The sequence below is a fragment of the Sus scrofa genome, chromosome 5, assembly GCF_054392235.1.
Source record: "Sus scrofa isolate SSC_HxYL_T2T_F1_AM1 chromosome 5, Sscrofa_HxYL_maternal_Yorkshire_Landrace_v2.0, whole genome shotgun sequence".
Taxonomy (NCBI): domain Eukaryota; kingdom Metazoa; phylum Chordata; class Mammalia; order Artiodactyla; family Suidae; genus Sus; species Sus scrofa.
This window is the reverse complement of record NC_139387.1, coordinates 55701884-55729013: the sequence shown is the minus strand read 5'-3', so window position 1 is coordinate 55729013 and position 27130 is coordinate 55701884. Positions and strand designations below refer to the sequence as shown.

At 40.6% G+C, this 27130-nt stretch overlaps 1 protein-coding gene across 5 annotated transcripts in view; it reads right to left on the bottom strand.

The window, feature by feature from the left end:
• The window catches only part of BCAT1 (branched chain amino acid transaminase 1), a 111149-nt gene that overhangs the window by 11599 nt on the left and 72420 nt on the right, over positions 1 to 27130 (bottom strand). For all 5 annotated transcript variants that reach the window (XM_021092209.2, XM_084956551.1, XM_021092208.2 and 2 more), the window contains 5 exons: positions 24274 to 24437; positions 14630 to 14772; positions 8641 to 8726; positions 5596 to 5736; positions 2617 to 2691 (listed from right to left, as the gene is read on the bottom strand). In XM_021092209.2, coding sequence (XP_020947868.2) covers positions 2617 to 2691; positions 5596 to 5736; positions 8641 to 8726; positions 14630 to 14772; positions 24274 to 24437 — 609 coding nt within the window. The remainder of the gene's footprint in view (positions 1 to 2616; positions 2692 to 5595; positions 5737 to 8640; positions 8727 to 14629; positions 14773 to 24273; positions 24438 to 27130) is intronic.

Below are 27130 nucleotides of genomic sequence, written 5' to 3'. Positions count from 1 at the left end.
CTGGTTTGAGGTTTAATTCAGGATTGTATTATCTCATGTATCCCTTTGTTTCTTTGTTCAGTATGAAACTGAGTGTATCATTAGTTTTTAGTATTACTACCATTATACTTTACTACCAAGAGTAAAAAGAGAAATTATTAACTTCTTAACTATTTTTTTTTCTTTTGTCTGTTTAGGGCCGCACCCACCAGATATGGAGGTTCCCAGGCTAGGGGTCTAATCGGAGCGGTAGCTGCCGGCCTATGCCAGAACCATGGCAACGTGGGATCCGAGCTGCATCTGTGATCTATACCACAGCTCACGGTAATGCCGGATCCCCAACCTCCTGAGCAAGGCCAGGGATCGAACCTGCATCCTCATGGATATTAGTCGGGTTCGTTAATCACTGAGCCACGACGGGAACTCCCTAACTTCTTAATTACTAACTTCTTAGCTATAGACACTAAGTTACATAGAATATACAGAAGTAAGAGGAAAATGTTCTATTTCTTCTCATTTTCTGCTTCATATATAACTTTTATCTTTAAACTTTTTCATATGGTCTCACATTTACATTGAATAAATTTGGGAGTTCCCTTTATAGCACTTTGGGTTAAGAACCTGACTAGCATCCATGAGGACTTGTGTTCAATCCCTGGCCTCGCTCAATGGGTTAAGGATCCAGTGTTGCCATGAGCTGTGATGTAGTTCGCAGATGCGGCTCGGATCTGACATTGCTGTGGTTGTGGTATAGGCCAGCAGCTATGGTTCCAATTCGACCCCTAGCCTGGGAACTTCCATACATCACTGGTGCAGCCCTAAAAAGACCAAAAAAAAAAAAAAAAAAAAAAAACCCCAACAAAATAAGATGTACATATACACAGTGGAATACTACTCAGCTATTAAAAAGAACAAAATAATGCCATTTGCAGCAACATGGATGGAGATTCTCATACTAAGTGAAGTAAGTCAGAAAGAGAAAGACAAATACCATATGATATCACTTATATGTGAAATCCAAAATATGGCACAAATGAACCTATCTATAGAACAGAAACAAAGTCATGGACACGGAGAACAGACTTGTAGTTGCCAAGGGGAAAAGGGATGGACTGGGAGTTTGGGGTTAACAGACGCAAACTGGAGTAGATAAGCAGTGAGGTCCTGCTGTATAGCACAGGGAACTGTATCAAATCATTTGTGATAGAATGTGATGGAAGATATTATGAGGAAAAAGAATGTATACATATGTATAACTGGGTCACTTTGCTATACAGCAGAAATTGACAGAACATTGTAAATCAACTACAATAAAAAATTTTTAAAAAAGAAAAAGCGGAGTTCCCGTTGTGGCGCAGTGGTTAACGAATCTGACTAAGAACCATGAGGTTGCAGGTTCGGTCCCTGCCCTTGCTCAGTGGGTTAACGATCCGGTGTTGCCGTGAGCTGTGGTGTAGGTTGCAGACGCGGCTCGGATCCTTCGTTGCTGTGGCTCTGGTGTAGGCTGGTGGCTACAGCTCCGATTCGACCTCTAGCATGGGAACGTCCACATGCAGCGGGAGCGGCCCAAAGAAATAGCAAAAAGACAAAAAAAATAAAAAAATAAAAAATAAAAAAAAAATAAAAAAGAAAAAGCAAATGATTTGTTAAGTTAAAAAAGATTAACAATATTATGTATGACCCCATTTTGTTAGAAAAAATATTTATCTAAAAATATATAAATTCTGGAAGTTCCCACTGTGGCTCAGTTGTAACTAACCCAATTAGTATTCATAAGGATGCAAGTTCGATACCTGGCCTTGCTTAGTGGGTTAAGGATCTGGCGGTGCTGCGAGCTGTGGTGTAGGCTGCAGACATGGCTTGGATCCCACATTGCTGTGGCTGTGGCATAGCACTTCTATTTGACTCCAAGCCTTATATAAAAATTCTTACAAAATACGGAAAGTTGAGGTATCAAAAGCTAATAGTGTTTATTTTTTGGCTTGTTTTGTTTTTTTAATTTTTAAAATTTTTTGCTTTTTTGCTTTTAAGGGCTGCAGGTTTGGCATATGGAAGTTCCCAGATAAGGGGTCAAATTGGAGCTACAGCTGCCAGCCTGTACCACAGTCACAGCAACACTGGCTCCAAACCATGTCTGTGACCTACACCATAGCTCGCAGCAATGCCAGATCCTTAACCCACTGAGGGAGGCCAGAGGCTGAAGCCACCCACTCATGGATGCTAGTCAGATTCCTTTCTGCTGAGCCACAACAGGAACTCCCTTAACAGTGGTTATATCCGTGATGGAATCATAGGTAACTAGTTCTTTCTGTGCTTTCTTCTACTTTAAAGTCTTCTTTCATAAAAGTATATTTTTTCAATGAGATTTTTAAATAATCAAATGATTTTTTTAAAAAAACTTAAGTAATATACTCATGTATATTTTCCCCTTCTTTCCTTTCTTCCGCTTCCTTCTTAACATGTATCTTTTTTTTCTTATTTTTGCTTTGTGCCCATGCTAACTAGCAGGAATATTTTCCTTAAATTTAATGTGTTGACCTTGAATGGTCGTACTTACTCTCTTCTCACCATCAACATAGGATTTAGTTCTAGGCTCTCATTGAAATAAGATGGCATTTTCAATAAAGAAGCCCTTACCTGAATATCAGTCAGTTTTTCCAAGATACGGCTGGCAAGCTTAGGACCATTCTCCATAGTTGGAATGTGTATAGTCTATGAAAGAAAATCAGACAAGCAGTAATTTGAGGATATTCATGCACACGATGACTACAAATAAGACACTCGACAATTCTACTGAAATGCTATACAATTGTGTTGTGGCGTTGCTGTGGCTGTGATATAGGCCGGCAGCTATAGCTCCGATTCGACCCCTAACCTGGGAACTTCCATATGCCCCTGGAGCAGCCCTAAAACACAAAAAAATAAAATAAAATAAAATTGGGTTGTGATGATTGTTATACAGCTGTAAATGTAATAAAATTCATTGAGTAATTAAAAAAAACCACTTCTACCAAAATAAGTAATGACACTATGCTGACCTGGTTATGTATGCTACTCCTCTGTCAAAGACTTTTCTATTCTGAATTTAAATAAAAACTGAACTAGCCAATGATAGCTTGTTCATTCCCTACCAACTGATTTTAGGGCACAACTGGTTAATTTGCCATCTTCAGGCTGATTTGAGGAACCAAGGAGAAGCCAGGGGCATCTAAGATAGTGGCTAAGTGTAAAGAGCCCTACCTCTTTCAGCATCCAGAATCTACAAGGAAGAATGATTAACCCACATCTAACCCTCTTGGCAGGGAATGAGAACTCAACAGATATTTTGCCACAAATTAAAGCAAATCATTTCAGGGACATCAGTTTAAGCAAGTCTATGTATTCATAAAAGGGGCTGCGAAATCTGTCTGTTCTAAGCCAAACTTCCAAGGGCCACAGCCTCCACAAAGTTGGACAGCATGGTAAAATTCAGGGTAGACAAATTTCATGACTCGAATTTTTTTTTCTCCTTTTATGGCCACACCTGGGTCATATGGAATTTCCCAGGCTAGGGGTTGAATCAGAACTGCTGCTGCCAGCCTACACCACAGGCATAGCAACGCCAGATCCTAGCCGCGTCTGCAGCCTATGCCACAGCTTTCAGTAACACCAGATCCTTAATCCACTGACCGAAGCCAGGGATTGAACCTGCGTCCTCATGGATAGTAGTCAGGTTCTTAACTTGTTGAGCCACAATGGGAACTCTTCTAATTTATATTTTGAGTCATGCCCATTCATGCCTTGCTGCCTTGAGCAGCCAGGTACTCTTACTTTTTTTATTACATCGTTTAGGGATATAGGATAATCAAATGTAACTTTTGGTTGTGAATGCACCTGTATAACAAGACCATAAAAATGTGTTAAACTTTATCAAGTTATTTTGAGAGGTAAGGTTAATTGGCATTTAAAAATATGACCTGATGACAACTTTAGTCCATTTAAAAAGTGGACCAAGGAGTTTTGTGGTGCAGTGGGTTAAGGATCCAGTGTTGTCACCACAGCAGCTCAGGTCGCTGCTATGCCATGGGTTTGATCCCTGGCCCAGAAACTTCCATATGATGTGGGAGCAGCCAAAAAAAAGAGAAAGAAACAGTGGACCAATAATATACTACCTACATATTACCATGGTAAAATGTGGAACAGTAGCTTTATAATCAGTATGAGTATTGATATATAATAGAATAATTCTTTTCCTTGAAACAATCCATAAATGTAAAAATGTTAGGAGCCATTCCTTAAAAGCAAATTTGAAAATCTCAAGCAATGAAGCAACCATCATTAAAATCAGCAAGAAAAAAAGTCAATCCAACCTGCTGGGGAAAAATATTTATAAAAACCAACAGAGGAGTTCCCACTGTGGCATAGCAGAAATAAATTTGACCAGTATCCATGAGGATGCTGGTTTGACCCCTGGCCTCACTCAGTGGGTTGGGGATCCAGCGTTGCCATGAGCTGGATTGCAGACACGGCTGGGATCCCGAGTTGCTGTGGCTGTGGTGTAGGACGGCAGCTGTAGCTCCAATTTGATGCCTAGCCTAGGAATTTCCATGTGCTGCAGGTGTGGCCCCCCAAAATAAAATAAAAACCAATAGAATTTGTATTTAATGTGAGAAACTTAAGCCAATTCATAAATCAAAAATAAAGCCCACATGCCTTTAAGTTATGAGGTTAGATGAGGATGTTAATTATAAGTATTAAAAAGCTTTGTTATAAAGGGGAAAGCAAAATATCTAACAAGACAATGGAAGTGCAGCACATATAAACAAGACTCATTTACTAGGAGAAAGAAAATTTCTTCCCACTAAAAGCTTGAATTCCTTTTGGAAGATTTTAGTAAATGGATCAGATTTGCCAAATGAAAAATTTTTATAAAGTGGTCTAAATGATGATGATGATGAAGGAGGAAAATGTAGGAACTGATCATTCAAAAATGAATTTGCTCTCCCTGCTCCAGTAGTTTGGAAGTCCTTTTGGAAACCAGTGACTGATATTTAAGTTCTGGTAAATCTTTCCTTGGTGAGCTATAGGAAGAAATGAATATAAGTCTACTGGCACATCTCCAATCCCTAAGACAAGTGTGATAAGAAAGGACAAACTGTCGGAGCTCCTGGGAAGCCACTGGAAAGATGAGTAAGTCAGTCATTTGCTAAAAGGTTCATCAGGACCCACTGTCACAGTTAACCCAGTTAACCAAGTTATGAAAAAAATCCTTTGCATCCAAGGTCCGATTAGCATTTTTTTCGCACATTTATTTTCTTTTATTTTTTATTTTTTGTCTTTTTAGGGCTATACCTGTGGCATACGGAGGTTCCCAGGCCAGGGGTCAAATTGGAGCTGGAGCTGCCGGTCTATGCCAGAGCCACAGCAACGCAGGATCCGAGCCACGTCTGTGACACACACCACAGCTCATGGCAACACCAGATTCTTAACCCACTGAGCAAGGCCAGAGAGCAAACCCTCAACCTTATGGTTCCTAGTTGGATTCGTTTCCGCTGCGCCACGACAAGAACTCCCATTCACACATTTAAACACAGGCAAATGTTTGAAATGATAGGAGGTAAAGAAAGGCGGTCTTACCTCACCCTTGTACAGTATTTTCGAAACTGGGCAAACAACGCAGGCGGTACCCGAACCGAACATCTCCCTCACCCGGCTCTCCTCCAAGGCGGTGGTCAAGTCGTCCATGGTGAGGTACCTCTCTGACACCTTAAATTCACCCTGTTTGGAAAGAAAATAAAAGCAAAAATATTTTTAAGGAGAAAGCATGCCCCCAATGCCCTGTGGTACTGACCTTTCTACTTTACATTTTCACCGAACTCAGATAATATCACCATCCTCCTTGAAAGGAGAGCTGGAGAGAGTGGCATCATCTTATTGGGAAACACTGAGGTGCTAAGAAACCTACTCCAAGGTCACAGCATCTCTAAATAAGATGATCAGAATATAAAGTACAAGATCAGTACAAGAGAATACATGGTATCTTTGAATATAAGCCTGCTTTTCTGCCTTTCATTATCACGGCTAAAGCCTCAAAAGTTGATGTGCCCCAAGTAATTCTTAGTGTATGCTTTAAACCCTAATTTATCATAAGAGAGAATATATCATTATAATATTAATAATTGTACTTATTATAAAATATAATAATTATAGCTTGATTGTAATTTATCGAGCACCAGTAGCATGCCATGTTCTCTAATTTTTAAGATTAAGTATTTTCATCCCCATTTTACAGATGAGGAAATGAAGGTTCAAGGAAATTGAGTAACATTCCTAAAGCCACACAGCTAGAAAATGGTACAAACTGGATTTGAACTCAGGTCTGATCTGATTGGCTCCAAATTTGTCCTCTTTCTACTGTATTTTTTATGGAGGAAAAACAGAGACTGAATTTAAATAGCTGAAATATTTCATTATTTTCAAACATAAATATTATATTTGGATTTTGATAAATCACATTGTGCATTTTTTCTTCCTGAATTCACAGATTCAGCTGACCTTGTAGCGGCAATCCTCTTCCCTCTTTCTGAGGCCACATTGAGTTTCATCACAGAATTCTTGGTATAACCTCTCATCAGCTTCTGCTGAACTACTTGAACACTTTATTTGCTCATGGATAGGAAATAGAAAAAAAATTCTGATGCTTTTAAGCTATGTTTAAACTATCTGTTTAATACTTTTTCTTTAATCTGTTTAATTTCCCTTCTCCTGTGCTAGTGGTTAAAGTTCAAAGCTTGTCAAGAGGCTATTTAAATTAAGGGCAGCAAAGAATGGATACATTATCTTTAATAAGATGAGAGTGTTTTTTCAAATCTGAAAATCCACAGCAGATAAAAATGGAAATCACAGCCCTTGGCAAGACTGAAAATATTAGGAGAATGCATCAAGCTGTAAGTATGTTTGGAAGGAGAGGAAAATATGCCTGCAATAGAGGAATATAGCTTTTTGCAAGTCCCAATTGTTCTCAGATTGCAATTGCAAATATGTTGTAAAAAGGTAAATAAATAAATAAATAAACTCCAGAAAGATCAGCCAAGTTAACTGAAAACAAGCTCAGTTCTCTCTTCTAGAAAAGAGGGGGAAAAAAAATCTCTTGTAAATAAACAGAACTGTTTTTATGCTGCTCACCCTTACTGATCTTTGGACAGTTTCCCCTGTCTGGCAAATAATGGTAACCCCCCACATGCCTCTTGGCATTTATGTCTCACTGTTTTAAAAATAAATTATAGCTAAGGAGTCAAGGAAAAAAACTTCCTCCATAATCACCTATTTTTCATGCTAGCAAATCATTAGTGAGGGAAAGCATTTCCACTTGCAACTTGTCATCAAGCCTTCTGTACTTGGTGGTTTTTTCTCTTTAATAAAACAAAAATTACTGAGCTTGGAAAATACATCTCTCCAACCGCAAACATATTTAGGACAGGGCAAGCTGTTTGAAATTATACCAACAGTTTGTAAATGTCATGCCCAATGTGCCAGCCAGCATGTGGCAGTTGGGTCTTGTCTACTTCAGGGTTTTGTAGAATTATTTATAGCACAGTTTCTCTATTTCTAAAGCCTTTTCCAGAGAAACCGTACTCTCCTAGATGTGTATGTTTCTAAACATTTGTTCTGTTAGTACTGTTTGACCACAGGATGCTCAGAGCCTTATCTTGTTCCTTGGAGACCATGTCAGCACATGGGTCAAATGTTCCATCTAAGAACTTGTGCCAGATAACCAACTCATTCAATATTCATCTTGAATATGTCAAGTCATTTCCAATCCCCAATGGTTTAACACACGTGCCTGTGTCACGTGAATCAGAAAAGCTACTGCTTAGATTTTAAATTAAGCATGTGTGCGAATTTGGGATGATGGGGCAGAAAGGAGGAGGAAAGAAGGCAGCAAAATTAATAATGTTGTGTTAGTAAACATTTACACATCAGGAAAATTCTTTCATTTCTATGACAAGCATGTTCTGTAAATCAAGGATGGGAAGGACTGTGGATTATGGTCATTTAGAAACAACACACCCAGACTTGAGAAGTTAAAGGCTCCGGAGTTCCCATTGAGGCTTAGAACCCGATTAGTAACTAACTAGTAATGAACCCAACAAGTATCCATGAGGATGCAAGTTTGATCCCTGGCCCTGTTCATTGGGTTGGGGATCCAGTGTTGCTGAGAGCAGTGGGGTAGGTCGAAGACACAGCTCACATCTGGCATTGCTGTGACTGTGGTGCAGGCTGGCAGTTGCAGCTCTGATTCAACCCCTAGCCTGGGAACCTCCATATGCCACAAGTGTGGCCCTAAGAAAAAAAAAAAGTTAAAGGCTGGCAAAAAAGAAGCATGCAGAGTATAAACCAGGAGAGTTGGCAGGTGACACCTAGTAGAAAGTCTGAGACTAGTACTACAACACCTCTCCACCAGTACAACTTGCTAAACTGGTTTCTGCCTCCCCTTCCTATCAACAATAGTTATTTGATAGTCTTGCCAAGACAGTCCTTCTAGAAGAGTTCTTTCCACTCAAGATTTAAAGATAACACTGGTTGGAACTACAGGATATTATTTCAACAGAATAAGCAGAGCTTATTTTGATTACTTTTGGTTTCATGCTTATAGAAGTTGTTCATGTCAAAGGCACCCACCCAGTTGTGTGCCAGGTCCAGAATGCTCTGCCTCGTCACTCCTGGAAGAATGATGCCATCTAGCGGGGGAGTTGCCAGCTCTTCCTCTGTCAATTAGAAATTGGAATAGTTTCAAACTTTATTAGCCGAGCCTTTTATCAATAGCCATTTTAAAAAACCATTTCTCAAAACTTTATAGATAATAAGCATGAAAAGATGGCACTGTCCTGCATCGTCAAATTTCCCAAATCAACTCACACCTCAGGTAGATCCTTATGTCTAAAAAAAAAGAAGGAGCTCCCTGGTGGCCCAGCAGTTCAAGGATCTGGTGTGTGTTTTTAAGTGCTATGGCTCAGGCTGTTTCTGCGGCGTGGGTTCCATCCCTGGCCTGGGAACTTCGACACGCTATGGACACAGCCAAAAACATTAAAAAGTAAAAAATACAGGAGTTCCCGTCATGGCTCAGTGGTTAACAAATCCAACTAGGAACCATGAGGTTGTGGGTTCAATCCCTGGCCTCACTCAGTGGGTTAGGGATCTGGCATTGCCGTGAGCTGTGGTGTAGGTTTCAGACACGGCTCAGATTCCCGCGTTGCTGTGGCTCTGGCGTAGGCCAGTGGTTATAGCTCCAATTAGACCCCTAGCCTGGGAACCTCCATATGCTGAGGGAGCGGCCCAAGAAATGGCAAAAAGACCCCCAAAGAAAAAAGAAAGAAAGAAAGAAAGAACGAAATAAAAAATACATTTAAAAAATTTTAAAAAGAGAGAGTTCCCATTGTGGCTCAAGGGTTAATGAATCTGACTAGCATCCATGAGGATGCAGGTTCGATCCCTGGCCTCGCTCATAGGGTTAAGGATCTGGAGTTGCCGTGAGCTGTGGTGTAGGTCACAGATGTGGCTTAGATCCTGTGTTTCTGTGGCTGTGGTGCAGGTCGGCAGCTATAGCTCCAATTCCACCCCTAGCCTGGGAACCTCCACGTGCCGTAGGTGCGTCCCTAAAAAAGCAAAAAATAAAAAAAATTAAAAATAAATAAATAAATAAAATTTAAAAAAAGGAAATCAGTGGTCTACCATCTTCAATTTATCCTTAACCAGTAAAAAATGAGATACCTTCCCACTAACAAATGCTAAGTTATAAAATACTCTTAAGGGGAACATCCAAAGTCAAAATTTACCTTAGTGGATGAAAGCTGGTTAGTAATTAGCATAATGTAGATAGACCCTTGCTCAGAAACACTGGGTATTACCAAACCTTCTAAGAATACTGTGGAGAAATTCAGCCCTAAGAGGTGTGTGTGCCCACTCAGGCCAGTCACTGTTCCCATATCCCACAATGGCCTTTGATAAGTCTACCCAGAGTGATTTTTAAACCCGTGGAGGCACCTCAAATATAGAGATGCTGGCTTCACCCTCTGACATTCAGATGTAATGGGCTCAGGGTGGGCTCAAGCATGTATATGGCTAACAAAGAAAAAAAGAGGAAGAGGAAGAAGAAGAGGGGGGAGGAGGGGGGAGGGAGAGGAGGGGGAGGGGGAGGGGGAGGAGGAGAAGAAGGAGAAGAAGGAGAAGGAGAAGAAGAAGAAGAAGAAAATAAATCCCCAAAACAAAACAATACTCCATGGGTGTGATGCACAGCCAGCCAAGGCTGAGACACTAGTCTACTATGAGGGTGACCACAGGCATTCCTAACCATGGCCAGGGTTGGCCCGATGACTGTCTACAAGAGTCAAGGTGGCTCACCAACCACAAAGCCTCCTTGTACAAGGGTGCTCTGGTACTCCACACCCCTGTCAACCTCATATCTGGCACCCAGGAATTTGAATCTAGTGAGAAATTCAAACCTTAAACCATCACTTTATACTGATGTTGAACCTTGTAACAGATGTTGTGTGTGGTTCATCATGTGTCTGCAGAGGAATTCATAAGGTATCCTGGAAAGGATCACTGGGGAGAAAAAAAACCCCAGAAATCACACTATCTTTGAGCACCAAAGCTTTTTGTACAGCCAGAAAGGACTTTAGCAATCACCTAAGGCAATCCCTATGTTACAGAAGAAACTGAGGCCCTAAAAACATAAGTGGCTTGCTAAGGTTGATGACACTGGGGGACAGTCAGGACCAGAGCTTGGGCCACTGCCCTTTCCCTTTGTACACTGTGATCTGGGCTCAGCCATTTCACAGTGGGCACATCAGACATTCCCAGCCACCCAGCTCTCTGGAAGATCAAATCAAATCCATTCCTCCGTCCCCAAAACTCAGCAACATGCCTGGCCAAGAGTGGTATGTATTAAATGTTCATAAATTTAAAAAAAATTAATGAATAATCCTCTTTGCTAGAATAGCAGTGTGGTTTCTTTGAATTTTGTTTCTAAAAATCATCTGCTGAAAACCATGCTCTGGAAAGAAGAAAATTTGTTCTTGGCAGTGTTCTTAGGGCTACTTTTTGTAATGTTTAGAAGTGTTGATCTCAAAATAAACATGTTTCGCAAGAGTAAGCTAGCTGGATATACAAATATATGGATCTATATCTGTGTAAATACACACACACACACACATACTTACAGACAAACTCTTCTAGTGCCCCCAAACTGGACCTTCCTAAAGCTTGCTGAGCTTTAAGACTGCATAAAGTTAAATGAAAACAGCAGTCCTGCATGTGCAAATGCAGTTTCATGAAATATATTTAACACCCAAAACTGTAACCACTAGCCTGAGGTCAAGGAACAGAACATCTGCTTCTCTGCTTGCCAGACAGAGATGATGACATGACAACATTTGGGTGAGAAATATTCATTTTCCTCTGCAACCACAAACATGCTTACAAGAGCCAGAACAAGCTCCAGATTGCCCAACAGGAGGAAAGCAGAGCCTACAAACGCAGCTTGTTTTTGACAGAGAAATCATTTTCGGGAGATGAAGGCTTCAGCCGCAATAACAGCAGGATTCATCTGTGACTTCCCAAGTTCAAGCGCTAATGGGAACCAGGAATGGAAGTTTGTATTAAGTGCCTCCAACGCCCTTAGCACAATTATTCATTCATTCAACAACATACATGTCCACTGTGTGCCACTGGCTATTCTCAGCACTCAGGATATAGCAGTGAACAAATGCGATGTAACTCCCTACTTAAAAACAAATATGTTAGATGGTATGTTAGACCATAGAGGGGGGGAAAAAAAAAGAGAAGGTGATGGGGAATGCTGGGGAAGAAGTTTAAGATTTATATTAAGATGTCCAAGGAAACCTCACTGAGAATGGGGTATGCAGCAACAACTTGGAGGTGAGTGAGCATCCACTGAGGAAGAATGCTCCAAGCAGAGTTGGTATAAATGCCTCCCAAACAAACCGTGAACTCAATCACACAGCTCAGTCTTACTCTCAAGGTGGATAGCTTCAGTGTCCAATACGAGATAAAACTGTTTTTCTAACAATGAATAGCAAGTGTGTGTGATTAATTACTCATCAACAGAATGAAAAAAGAATATTTGGGACTGTGTGATCTTACAACCAGGACAACTGTTACTAGAATAAAAATTCACATGAGTTCCAGGCCAAGTGCCACAAAATAGTGCATAGCCCTGTAGCAGCCACCTTGTCCCAAAGGTACAGTGAGAATGGGTGCTCGTGGGAAGAGGGCAGCCACTTTGTCTCAGAAGAACAGTGAGTGGGTGTTCATGGGAAGATGAAAGGACTCTGCTTATACTTTCTGTTGGTAAAGTTCTGGGGGGAAAAAAAATCAGTATTTTGCTGACTTTCAACTCATTTTTCTTTGTATGTTTGTAGAGCCACATGGTATAACTCAAAGTTACTGGACTTGCTTCAATGTCTCTCTTTTTTTAAAGCCCAAAGGTTATTCCAAACATTCCACTTACTTCTCTCAGAGTACTGTTCAAACATTTATTCCATTTCCTTTCTCCTTACTTCAGATTTTTATCTGATCTGTCAGGTGAACACTCTCAAATTGAAGGAGCATGTTCACATAAAAACTAAAGTTATCTTGGGCAACTGTAACCTGAATAGTTACTCTAAAGGACGTGTATATTTTATAAGAGGCAGAAGACAAATTCATTCATTCCTAGTCTGACCTTGAACAGCCATGGTGGAAATGGTTCATGATGACTGTTTGTATAAGAGGTAATTTTTCACCAGGACAGTTTCTGGTGTTTCTGGTTAAATCATGTAATTCTGATTCAAACTGTGTTTAGATCCTGACATTCCCCAGCCATAAATAAAGATGGTGCCATTTCTGTATGATGTAACTGGTTTTGTTTGGGTTGTGTGGGTTTTTTGGCAGGGGTGGGGATGGCAGTGGGCAGGTGGAAAGAATGAGTTGAATCAATTTATTGTCTCCTAAGCGCAGAGTCCAAAACACTGGCTGTCATCTTTCAAGCACAGCTTTTGATATATGTCATACGTAATAACACAAATTTAGAAATCACAAATACTCACATTTTGTTTTAAAGAGTGCCAAGTCCTAACAGCGAGTATGGAAGAATGAGGATGACCAATATCTTGCTTTTCATATGCTCAAGGTTACCAATGGTCAACCCCAGGACAAAGTGTTCAACCCCAGGACAAAGTGTACTCACTCACCACACCTTCTATTTATTTCAACTCTGACCGGAATATAAGGCTCATCTTATAACTCTCTGCAAGTAATGCTCAAATTGGCTCAGAAGTCAGTCACATCTGAATCACTCTTTTCCTCTATTTGTAGCCAAATAATAAAAGAGTAACAGAGGCTACTATAGCTGCTCAAAAATTAAAATTTCATTTACCATTTTAACTAAAACCTATCCAAAACTTCCCAAGTTATTTGGAAACTTATCTTTTCATATTTCTAGTCTCTGCACTGAGTACTGTGAAATGAACAGCCTAAGAATGTAAACAAGCCTAAAAGTGTTTTGAAATTTTTTTGACAATTAAAATTCTAAGTAAAATAAATTCAAATATTTGTATTTTCCCTTCTACTATTGGGAAAAATACCATTTAATTCAATATCATGGACATTGCCAAAACATCACTGAATCCCTGCAGTATCTGCCAACTAATAAGAAAAAAAAGCAAAGAGAGAGAAAATGAGCATTCAGGATAGTAAAATTAAAGGTAATAAAGAAGTACTCGTTTTTAGGGTAGACATATAATAATATTCTTGAATAAACCAGAATCTAAATGCAATCCCCAAATAGACCAATTTATCCTTAAAAATAGCATCCTTTATTCAAACTGAGCACCACAGGAAATCTGGAAGGCTTCTAATGTATCATCAAAATCTGCAGAAAGGGCAATTGTTAAAGGAATTACAGAAAGAGAGTACACTAGGAGTTCCCATTGTGGCTCAGCAGTAACGAAACTGACTGGTATCCATGAGGACTTGGGTTCGATCCCTGGCCTCGGTCAGCGGGTTAAGGATCCATCAGTGCCGTGAGCTTCAGTGTAGGTCACAGATGCAAGCTCAGATCTGGGATGGCTGTGGCTGTGGTGTAGGAGGGCAGCAACAGCTCCGATTCAACCCACAGCCTAGGAACTTCCATATGCCACAGGTGTGGCCCTAAAAAGACCAAAAAAAAGAGAGAGAGAGAACATTAAATTTCCTGTCAGTAGAAAGAGTAGACTATTTTTATCACTACAGCATTTTATACATTGAATATGGTGAATGACCACAGAATTGATCTGAGACCCATCTGCAAATGCAAGGGATTTCACACAGGAAAAATGCTAAGAAGATGGCAAAGGAGATGAGGCAGCCTATCTTCAAATTGTGAATGAAGATTTAAATTCCCTAAGTTGACATCTCAATAGTACATACATCTAAAGCCAAAAAACAAAACCCAAACCCCAAATCTTTTATAAATTCTGTAAACTTCAACTCACGTTTACTGGGACAGCAAAGGACACAGATTTTGGAATTATGCTTCTTACTCTCTTGCTCTAAGGTTCTAGTTCTTTTCTTTCCAGTCCCACTGAAAATGACTGAAAAGTAACAAGGAGCTGAAATCTGAGTGAATTACCTCCATTTTCATTTATCCAGTAAAGAAAAAGATTCATAGTTCCAACTTCAGTTATCTGATTATCCTCTCCATAGAGCCACAGAACCTGCTGGCATGCATTCTCGATTGCTTCACATTGAGCAAAAAGCGATGAGCCATAATTCCTTTTAAGAAAGAGGAAACATGGGGATTAGGGATGTATTTCAGCCCCTACCACCCAGTAAGTCTTTCACGCACATGTGGATGTAGTCAATGTCCTATGGTCATAATATATACAGTCTCTAGTTAGCTGGATAATATTAAAGGAAACGCATTAGAGAACCTAAATGGTCTAACTGCACTCATTTGAGAGAGAGACAGAGCAAAGGAAAATCATGGAATCCTAACTTGAAAAGTTACAACACAGGCAAATAACCAAGGTAACAATAGTTAAAAACTAAGAGTATTTTCTTCACATACCAATTAATTTTATATGAATTATCTCATTGAAACCCCACAGCAACACTATGAGAGAGCCATGATCATTATTTCCATGGTTCAAATGAGAAACTGAGGCTTAGATTGGTACCATAGCACATTACGGCAGGGCACCAAGCCCGTGCTCTCCTGAGACCTTTTATTTATTTATATATTTATGTATTTACTTTTTATTTATTGGCTGTGCATACAGCATGTGGAAGTTCCTAGGCCAGGGACTGGACCCACACCATAATAGTAACCAGAGCCACAGCAGTGACAATGCTATATCCTTAACCCACTGAGCCAATAGGGAACTCTTGAGACCTTTTAATATAACCAAGAAATGCCTAGTACCCAATGTCTAAATTCTCTAAAAGATGAGGCAAGATGTTAAAAACCTTGATCTTAACCGAGAAGTGTTCCGAAATACTTTTTCTCTTTGATTTCTTTCAAAATCAAAGAAACATGGCATATCGCCCTGGAGTGACAAGGTTTAGTAATTCATTCATTCATTCATTCATCCATCCATTATCTGACTCTTAGGAGAAGTTTAAGTAAACTTGATATGGGAGCACTTTCCTCTGTGAATCAGAGGGTAAGATATAAGTGACATACTCCATATACACAGACACACACACACACACAGAAAAAAAACTCAAACTCAAGACAAGAAATTTAAATGTCTTGGAATTGGCTTATTTTTTTTGGCCGCAACTGCAGCATGCAAAAGTTCCTGAGCCAGGGATTGAACCCAAGTCATAACAGTAACAACACTGAATCTTTAACTGCTAGGCTACCAAGGAACTCTGGAACGGAGTTTTTAAGGAAGATATATTTTGACAAATGTCTGTCTTTTGGAAGAACTGCCTTCTAAATTAAACAGAAATATTACTGTTTTTTATAACTTAACATTTCATTTAGCATGGGTAGATTCACTCATAATGATGCCTGCCTCTCTCACTGTCCTCATTAATGAGTTCTCTAATCTTATGTTGCCTTAGGAGAAAAGGAATATAATTCTTTTTGCCTTTTTTTTTTTTTCTAGGGCCGCACTCGTGGCCTCTGGAGGTTCCCAGGATAAGGGTTGAATCGGAACTACTGCTGCTGGCCACAGCCACAGCCTTATCAGATCTGAGCCACATCTGTGACCTACGCCACAGCTCATGGCAACACTGGATCCTTAACCCACTGAACAAGGACAGGGATTGGACCTGCGTCCTCATGGATGCTAGTCAGATTTGTTTCTGCTGAGCCACGAAAGGAACTCTGAAAAGGAAGTAATATTTTTAAATTTATATTTTATTAAACTTAAATGGGAAAATTATGGAGTATAATACAAAATATGAACCAATATCCTATTTTATTTATTTATATATTTTTGGTCTTCTTAGTGCCACACCTGTGGCATATGGAGGTTCCCAGCCTAGGGATCAAATTAGAGCTCTAGCCGCTAGCCTACACCACAGCCACAGCAATACCAGATCAGAGCCTCGTCTTCGACCTACACCACAGCTCACGGCAATGCCCAATTATTAACCCACTAAGCAAAGCCTGGGATTGAACCTGAGTCTTCATGGATACTAGTCAGATTTGTTTCCACTGAGCCACAACGGGAACTCCTGAATCAATGTTTTAAATAAAATATGAGAATCCTCAAATAGATTTGATGCTTGGTAGCCTCCCTAAGCCCTTGGTTGCAGAATTCACTTTCCTCAGCTTTCAGAGGACATTAGCAAACCCATATGACAATCATTCCCTTAAGACAATCAGGGCTAGGAAATAAACCCTAGACTCATCATGAAGCCCCCAGAATTACACAGAATAACTACTAAAAAGCATTAATGTTACTTTCTACAAAATACCCACCTAGGCCTTTTAAATGATCTCTTTTACATCTGGGGAAGATTAAAATGTGTAGCATTGTCTAAGTTAAAGTGTAAGTTAAACACAAAAGCCAGAAATCAGAGTGGCTCCCTGCTAGTCTCATGTTCACAGCTCTTCTTCTCACTATACTCTCTTTGGCTCTTCCTAAGGAGCCAAGTCATCCTGTATGGGGCAACAATCAATAGCCTCTTGCTCCACCACAATTAAGGAGAAGGATGGGCATGGGACTAAGCTGCTCCTAAGTTCTTCTTTGCGTGAATTCATTCTTGTTTGCTATGACGTAAGCCTGGATCTATTGTATCCATGACTATGAGCCTTCAAAGGAGAAGGCATCTGAAGCAGGAGAGTCCTAAGCTAACACACAACCAGAAGCTTTGACAAGAGATGAGGGAAGGAGGGAAAGAGAGGGAAAGGGAAGGAAGGGAGAAATTGGGATGGAAGTGGCACAGGCAGGACACAGGCAAGGGCAGAAGAAACCTGAACAATGAGTTGAGCCCCTACTGGTCCACTGCTACCAACCTGCTTATAAGAACCAACCGTTCCCTCCTCTACTTAAGATGGTTTGAGCTGATTTTCTGACTTGTAACTCAGATTCTTGACTAATACCGAAATATTCTAGAACTATGGGAAATAGACATTATACCATGGGGCTATTGCAGTCTGGGGCATAATGAGGTTCACTCACATCAAGGTATTAAGATTCATTTAAAAGGCCCTCAGGGAGTTTCTGTGGTGGCTCAGTGGTAATGAACCTGATGAGTATCCATGAGGGTGCGGATTTGATCCCTTGAGGATCCAGCCCTGCATGAGCTGTGGTTCGGATCCCACATTGCTGTGGCTGTGGTATAGGCTGGCAGCTGCAGTTCTGATTCAACCCCTGGTCTGGGAGCTTCCAGGTGCCATGTGTGCTGCCCTAAAAAACAAAAACAAAACCAAAAACAAACAAAAAACAATAAAATAAAATTTAAAAGGCACTCAAAATGAATACTTCAAAACCCAGGTAATAAAATGTAAACTATTTTCACACAACATTGTAAATCAACTACACTTTAAGAAAAAAGATTTTTTAAATGTAAATTATTAGTCAATCTGGAGATGACACAATTCTGATATATAGGAGGCTTTCATTTTAGACCACCCATATACAGATTGATAGCAAACAGATAATAACTGGGTTAAATTATCAGAAGTTTTTAATAAGTACAACCAAAATAGCTTAAAGACTTAAACATAAGACAAGACACCATCAAACTCCTAGAAGAGAACATATGCAAAACATTCTCTGACATCAACCTTACAAATGATTTCTCAGGCCAGTCTCCCAAGGCAACAGAAATAAAAGCAAAAATAAACCAATGGGACCTAATCAAAATGACAAGCTTTTGTACGGCAAAGGAAACCAAAAAGAAAACCAAAAGACAACTTACAGAACGGGAGAAGATAATTTCAAATGATGTACCTGACTAGGACTTAATCTCTAAAATATACAAGCAACTTTTACAACTCAACAGCAAAAAAGCCAACAACCCAATGGAAAAATGGGCAAAAGACCTGAATAGACATTTCTCCAAAGAAGATATACAGATGGCCAAAAGGCACATGAAAAAATGCTCAACATCCATGATTATTAGAGAAATGCAAATCAAAACTACCATGATTCACTACCTCACACCAGTCAGAAGGGCCATCATTAATAAGTCCACAAATAACAAATGGTGGAGGGGGTGTGGAGGAAAGGGAACCCTTCTACACTGATAGTGGGAATGTAAGCTGGTATAACTGCTATGGAGAATAGTGTGGAGATACCTTAGAAAACTATCCATAGAACTACCACGTGACCCAGCAATCCCACTCTTGGGCATATATCTGGACAAAATTTTCCTTAAAAAAGACACATGCACCCGTATGTTCATTGCAGCACTATTTACAATAGCTAAGACATGGAAACAGTCCAAATGTCCATGGACAGATGATTGGATTAGGAAGATGTGGTATATATACACAATGGAATACTACTCAGCCATAAAAAAGAACAAAATAAGGCCATTTGCAGCAACATGGATGGAGCTAGAGACTCTCATACTGAGTGAAATTAAGTCAGAAAGAGAAAGACAAACACCAAATAATATCACTTATATCTGGAATCTAATATATGGCACAAATGAACCTCTCCACAGAAAAGAAAATCATGGACTTGGAGAATAGACTTGTGGTTGTCAGGGGAGAGTTGGAGGGAGTGGGATGGATTAGGAGCTTAGGGTTAATGGATGCAAACTATTGCCTCTGGAATGGATTAGCAATGAGATCCTGCTGTGTAGCACTGGGAACTATGTCTAGTCACTTATGATGGAGCATGATAATGTGAGAAAATAGAATGTACACATGTATGTGTAACTGGGTCACCATGCTGTACAGCAGAAAAAAAAAATTGTATTGGGGAAATAATAATTTTAAAAATTAAAAAAAAAAATAAGTTAAAAAAAAGTATAACCAGCCTGCAGGGAAGGTCTGGTAGAAAGAGCATGTGTTTGGGGCCAGCAGACCCAGATGCAGTTCTTTTATTTCTACTATTGGGTTATAAATGAACTTAAGCAAGTCAGTTTGTATTTTCGCTTCAGTGAATTCACCTGGCAAATAAAAATAACTTGCTTTATATACTGCAGAAGGTTGTTTGGCAAAAATAAAATAATGAAAGCCAAGAAATAGGTTATATAAGCCTGTTATATCCTAATGAAATCAAGGTTCTTTTTTTAGAATGACTGTTTTCATTGACTTTTCCCTAGCTCATAAAAAAAAAAAAAAAAATGTTGAGTTTTACCACATCTGAAAATTTCTCTCATAAATATAATGCCCTTTGGTCTATTCAAAAGCACATAGAGAATTTTCAGTTTGAGTATCTAGTCTTTCAAATAAAATTCTAAAAACAAACACATACTTTTGAGTATGGCTGAATTAAAACCATGGTTCCCTAGCATCATAGGCCTACTTGGGCAGGAAAAAGAGTTAAAGACTTCAAATGCTTCAGTGCATTGAAAGGAAAAGCGTTTTTATTTGTTCGGTGTTTGACTGATGGATCATTATATTGTATAGATGGTGTTTTTCCCCTGTACACAAGTGCATATCAAAATTCTTTCTCAGGTGTAAACTCGATTATTAATGTCTTCAGGGTAATTGACACCTCGGTAATAGATTTAGGTTTCCTCCCATGTGCTGCTAATAGTCAGAAGAGAAATACATGTCCTTGGAAGACAGAGAAAAATGAAAAAAGCGGGCAAACTGCCTACATGGGAATTTTTTAAAATATAATTTTAAATGTAATCTGGGAGATGGAAAATATTGAATACATCTCTCCAAAAGAGAAAATTTCTGTTGCATGAGCTCCAACTGATTGCTCCTAAGATAAAGAAAGTCCAAAGAATTCCCTGGTAACCCAGCAGGTAAAGGATCCAGTATTGTCACTGCAGTGGTTTGGGTGACTCTTATGGTGAGGGTTTGGTCCCTGGCCCAGGAACTTCCAAATGCAGCAGGTACAGCCAGAAAAAAAAAAAGAGAGCGAGCGAGAGAGAGAGAGAGAGAGAGAGAGAGAGAGAGAGTCCAGGACAGGAAACAAGAAAGAAAGAGAGCCTCATAATACAAATTCTTGTCTGTTGGGAGGGTACTACCGACTAGGCAGGGTACTAAGTACTTAACCCCATTATTTCATGGAATTGTTTCAACAGAAACCTAGCTTTTATTATACTTCAGAGGATTTGGAGGAAGAGAAAACTAACTGTACAAGATCACAGAGATACAAGTGCTTGACCCCCAGAAATCTGATTCCCAACCCCACATTGGTAACTGCTGGTTCTAACATCACACTTGCTGAAAGCTTCCTATATGCCAGCCAGGGTCTTAGGCTCTTCATATCATCTACCTTCATCCTTACAGGTAAAGTGCATTATTACCCTGACTTGATTTATTTATTATTTTTTGGCCATGACAACAGCATGTGGAAGTTCCCAGGACAGGAATCGAACCTGTGCCACAACAGTGACCTGAGCCACTACAGCGACAATGTCAGATCTTTAACCCACTGAGCCAGAAGAAAACTCCTACCTTGATTTTATAAATGAGGAAGGGGAGGTTTAGAAAAGGAACATGCTCAAGGCAGTTAGGTTTTTAAGCCAGGTCTTTCTGACTTCATAACTTACACTAAATGCAGAATGAAAACATAGGGGAAAAAAAGAGAAAAATTAAGATGGAGAGAGGTGGGAGTTCTCTGGTGGCTCAGTGAGTTAAGGATCCAATGTTGTTGCTGTTGTGGCGAAGGTTTGATCCCTGGCCTGGGAACTTCCACATGCCATACGTGTGGCCAAAAAAAAACCTGCCTGGGAATAAAGATCTTCCTATGAGGAAGAAGATTAGCTATAAAAAAAAAAAAAAAAATCCTAATGTCAGGCTATCTGCCAGGCCAACTAAACCAGAATCTCTACTGGGGGGGATCCAGACATCACTCAGTAGCAGAGCTCCCCCAGGTGACCTCAATTTGCAACCACAGCTGAGAACCACTGTGCCAATCCTGTTACTTTTCTTACTAATGAATATTTAGAAATAAAAGGATAATATTATCATCAGGTTCCTGGGACAGAAGTTGAACCCATGCCACAACAGCGACCTAAGCTGCAACAGTGACAATGCTGATCCTTAACTCACTGAGCCACCAGGGAACTCTAATGAGCTAATATTGATATACCAATTGTACATAGTAATACTGGGGCTCACTCTTTGTGTTGTACAGAAAGTATTATTATTATTATTATTTTTTTTTTGCTTTTTAGGGCCATACCCGTGGCATAAGGAAGTTCCCAAGCTAGGGGTCCAATTGGAGCTGCAGCTTCCAGCCTAGGCCACAGCTCACGGCAACATCTGATCCTTAACCCATGGATCGAGGCCAGGGATCAAACTTGCATCCTCATGGATTCTAGTCGGGTTTGTAACCCACTGAGCCACACGGGAACGCCCCAGTTTAATTTCCCTAAAATGATGATGTATTCTATGAGACTGCATTACACCCTCTTTATCACAAATAATAAAGAAAAACAAGAGAATTTATTTATATATTGATATATATAACAATCACTTTGCTATATAATAGAAATTAACACAACATTGTAAATCAACTCTACTTCAATAAAAAAATCAAAAACATAAAAAATAAAGAAAAAAAACTTTTAAGTTATCTCTTCATCAAGACTTGCTTATGGCAGTGTGCACTTTAAGAGTTCTAGCAGAGCAATACAGATAATACGTGGTGGTGCAGGTGCACATGCTCTGTAAAGTCTTAACGGTAAAAAACGACATCAAGAGAGCAAACAAAAGTAGTTTTCTTTCTTCTTCTTACTTTTGTCTTCTGTCTTTTTAGGTCTGCATATAGAGGTTCCCAGGCTAGGGGTTGAAGGTTGAATTGGAGATGGAGCTGCCGGCCTATGCCAGAGCCACAGCAACACAGCATCCCAGCCGAGTCTGCGACCTACACCATAGCTCACGGCAACGCTGGATCCTTAACTCACTGAGCAAGGCCAGGAATAGAACCTGCATCCTCGTGGATACTAGGCGGGATCATTAACCACTGATCCATGACGGGAACTCCCAAAAGTAGTTTTCGACCTGGCTAGCCTCAGACATAGTTAGGAAGCAGTGCTCTACTCACTACAAAAAATGATTTCTTAGTTTAATGGACTCCATCAGGATGTCTCTAACCCACCGAGGAAACGCAATTGCTGAAACTGCCCAGAGGGATAACAGGACATCGAATTTTATCACCATGCCTTTTTTATTTTATTTTTTTAATATGTTGTATTAGACTTACATGTTGTATTAGTTTCAGGTGCACAGCAAAGTGTCACCATGCTTTATTGGGGAGTTAAAAGAAGGAAATAGAGAAAGACACTGGAGGAGTCAAAGCCAGCTGTCAATGTCTCTCTCGCATCCCAGCAGCATATCCTTCAACTGTCCCAGGGCTCCGTGAATATGCATTTCGTATCAGGGCCCAGAAGACACCTCTGAGTCACCTTGAAGGCCTGCCGCTGCCCCAGGCGTGTGGTACACACAAAGGAAGAGCCACGCTGGTTAATCCAGCTATTCTTGCTTACCCATCGGGGCATTCCCGATTCATGGCCAAGTCCACCCCTGAAATTGTCTAACACTTTCAAATGCTCTTTTATTTCCAGCCAGCTACATATGGCCTATGAGACTGGCCTGACCCGAGCCAAAGCAGAGCTGTCCCTCAGCCAGCTGGCAGCAGGTACGGCTACAATGAAGACAGCACTTCACTGAAGCAGGAACCTTCCCCAGACAGGACTCCTTGGAGCCAACTGAGAGCAAGGGGCCCAGCACCAGATGCTCTTATGCCAACTGTCAGCCTGCAGCTAAGGACCTGCATCAGGGGACAGTGCATTCAAAGCATCAATGTTCCTCTCTTATAAGGGGCCACAGACGTTATCCTTTAAACAACTAACACATTTAAAACATGCAAACTAGGAGTTCCCGCTGTGGTGCGGTGGGTTAAGAACCTACTGCAGTGGCTTGAGGCACTGAGAAGCGTGGGTTCGATGCCCAGCATGGTGCAGTGAGCTAAAGGATCTGGTGTTGCCACAGCTATGATGTAGGTTGCAGCTGTGGCTTGGATTCAATCCCTGGTCTCGGAATTTCCACATGCCACAGATGTAGCTCAAATAAATAAATAAATAAATAATTTTAAAACAAATAAATATTTTGAAAAACTTATGGTTTCCAAAGGGCACAGGGTGGCGGGGGTAGGGGAGTGTGCTGGGGGTTTGGGATGGAAATGCTATAAAACTGGGTTGAGGAGTTGCTGTTGTGGCTCAGTGGTTAACGAATCCGACTAGGAACCATGAGGTTTCGGATTCTATCCCTGGCCTTGCTCAGTGGGTTAAGGATCCGGCGTTGCCGTGACCTGTGGTGTAGGTTGTAGACATGGCTGGGATCCCTCGTTGCTGTGGCTCTGGTATAGGCCGGCAGGCTACAGCTCCTATTAGACCCCTAGCCTGGGAACCTCCATGTGCCACAGAAGTGGCCCTAGAGGTGGCAAAAAGACAAAAAAAGTGGGTTGAGATGATTGTTTTACAACTATAAATGTAATAAAATGCACTGGGTTAAAAAAATTGACGCACGCAAAACAAGTAAGTAAAAACAATGAAAACTAAACACAGACCAAAAATGAGCATTACAATGTCAGTACTAATGGAGGAACTTATATTGTAGTGAAAAGGCAATACCTAAATGGTCAAAAGGGACTCTTTCCTGTAGACAGACTGACTTACCCTCCCATCTTGCAGTCCCCAGTCCCACCTTTCCAGGCTCTGACATACTTCGGATTGGCCCACAGGGACACTGGATTAAAGCTTCCACTTGAAAAATAAGGTCCCACTGGGCTCAAGATTACAAAGATCAGGGCTTTCGTAGGCTTCTTGACTCCCAGGGAAGGCTGCAATGAAGCAAAAGTACACAAACCTGTTAATTTAAAATGCAGGTCTAGAACAGATCTGTAACTATCCCAAGAAGGAGCTAAGGCTAGCTGTCAATTCTAAAGTTGAGCTACACAAAGCCTAAAGGTCTTCTCTTTTAAGAAGAAAACACCAAGAATGGGGAACTTCAGTTTCATTTTGCTCAGCTGAGTTATGATTTCAAAAGAAAAGCAAATTTGGGAGTTCCCATTGTGGCGCAACAGAAATGAATATGACTAGGAACCATGAGGTCGGGAGTTCCGATCCCTGGCCTCACTCAGTGGGTTAAGGATCTGGCGTCGCCATGAGCTGTGGTGTAGGTTGCAGACACAGCTCAGATCCTGCGTTGCTGTGGCTGTGGGGTAGGCCAGCAGCTGTAGCTCCAATTGGACCCCTAGCCTGGGAACCTCCATATGCCACACGTGCAGCCCTAAAAAGCAAAAGATAGATTAAAAGTGAATTTGTCAAATTTTTTTGGGGGGGGGAGGGGGTGGTTTTTCAAAGAGATGCTTTCTTGACCCACTTTTTAAAAATTTATATTCAGTGAGGAGAGGAGTTCCTGTTGTTGCTCAGCAGGTTAAGGACCTGACATTTTCTCTGTGAGGATATGAGTTCAATCCCTGACCTTGCTCAGTGGGTTAAGGATTCAGTGTTGCTGCAAGTTGCAGCACAGGTCACAGATGCAGCTTGGATCCAGTGTTGGCGTGGCTGTGGCATAGGCTGCAGCTGCAGCTCTGATTTGACTCCTAGCCCAGGAACTTCCATATGCTGCCAATGAGGCCATAAAAAGAAAAAAAAAATTATTTGTGGAAAAAAGTTGACACGGAAACAAAAATTATCTTAAAATCATCATTTTTTTTTAAAAAAAGCATCTGGGTTCCCACGTGAAGCTGAGGACCAAGCAAGGGATTTACCCTTTTATTAATGTAAAAATCTTTACATTTTTAGGCATTCCCATTGCAGCGCAGCGGGTTGTGAACCTGACTAGCATCAATCCCTGGCCTCACACAGTGTGTTAAGGATCCAGTGTTGCTGTATGCTGTGGTACAGTTTCCAGACGAGGCTTGGATCTGGCATTGCTGTGGATGTGGAGGAGGCCGGCAGCTGAAGCTCTGATTCAACCCCTAGCCTAGGAACTTCCATACACCACAGGTACAGGTCTGATAAGCAAAAAACAAAAATAAAATTAAAATTTTTACATTTTTGGCCACATCTACAGCATGCAGAAGTTCCCAGGCCAGGGATTAAACCCTTGCCACAGCAGTGACAATGCTGGATCCTTAACCCTCTGAGCTACCAGGGAACTCTTATCAATTTTTTCACTAGTAGGCTTTCTAACAACTAGCCATATCACACTCTTCAATGTTACATTGGTCGGGGACTGAGAAAGGGAAGAACCCAGACATGATTTCAGTCTTTGGGGGTGAAACCTAGCATTGCTTCTCTAATGCACCCTTCTGCTTCGCAGGCTGCTGGCTGCTTCAGGACATGGCAGGGCCTCCAGCAGGGGATGGACTTAGGGGAGTGTGCATTGGCACACCTGACTGCAACAGGTACCAGAGCAGAACGTGCCTTCACCACACCTGACCGTGACAGACACCAGACAGCAAGAGTGTCTTCACTAGAAGCAAAGACACCAGACAAGATCAATCCCCCACCCCAAAAGACAGAGGATGAGGTCTCAGGAATTCGTATCAGGAATGACAACAAAAGTGGCCTTTCCCCCAAACACTGGAAAGTCCTAAGTCAATGATGCAAAATCATACAAATTCCTCTAGCACAAAAGCAGTTATAAGTAATTACTGTCAGTTGTTTTTTAATGAGGAAAATTGAGAGACTGAAGAGTTTTTGAGGGCTATGTATTATAAAGGTAAAAAGGTCCCTGGGCTACCCTGTGCAATTCAAGACCACAGGAATAAGAAAACAGGTGTGCACTATTACATTTAAGTCCTGGGATATAAAATGTGTATGTCGGGAAGGTGGGAGAGAGTGGGACTGACTGAGGGAGTTTGATGCAAACTATTACATTTAGAATGGATAGCGTAGGCTGGCAACTGTAGACCCCTAGCCTGGGAATCTCCATATGCCGCAGATATGGCCCTAAAAAGACGAAAAAAAAAAAAAAATTGGAGTTTCTATCATGGTGCAGCGGAAATGAATCCGACTAGGAAACATGAGGTCCCAGGTTCGATCCCTGGCCTTGCTCAGTGGGTTAAAAATCTGGTGTTGCTCTGAGCTGTGGTGTAGGTTGCAGACCCTGCTTGGATCTGGCATTGCTGTGGCTGCGGTGTAGGCTGGCAGCTGTAGCTCGCCTAGCCTGGGAACCCCTATATGCCACGAGTGCGGCCCTAAAAAGCAAAAAAAAAAAAAAGAATGGATAATCAATGAGGTCCTACTGTACAGCCAGGGAACTATATCCATATATTCAGTCTCTTGGGATAGATCATGATGGAAGATAATAAATATAAGAAAGGAAATGTACATATATGTATGACTTTGCTGTACAGCAGAAATTGGCACAATATTGTAAATCAACTCACTTTAATATTAAAAATTTAAAAATCAAATTTAAGTAAATAAAACTATACCCAATTAACTGGAATTGTTTACAAATTATCTACATTCTGAGATTTTTATCAATGAATTTACATGAACAACTATCATGAAAAAAAAC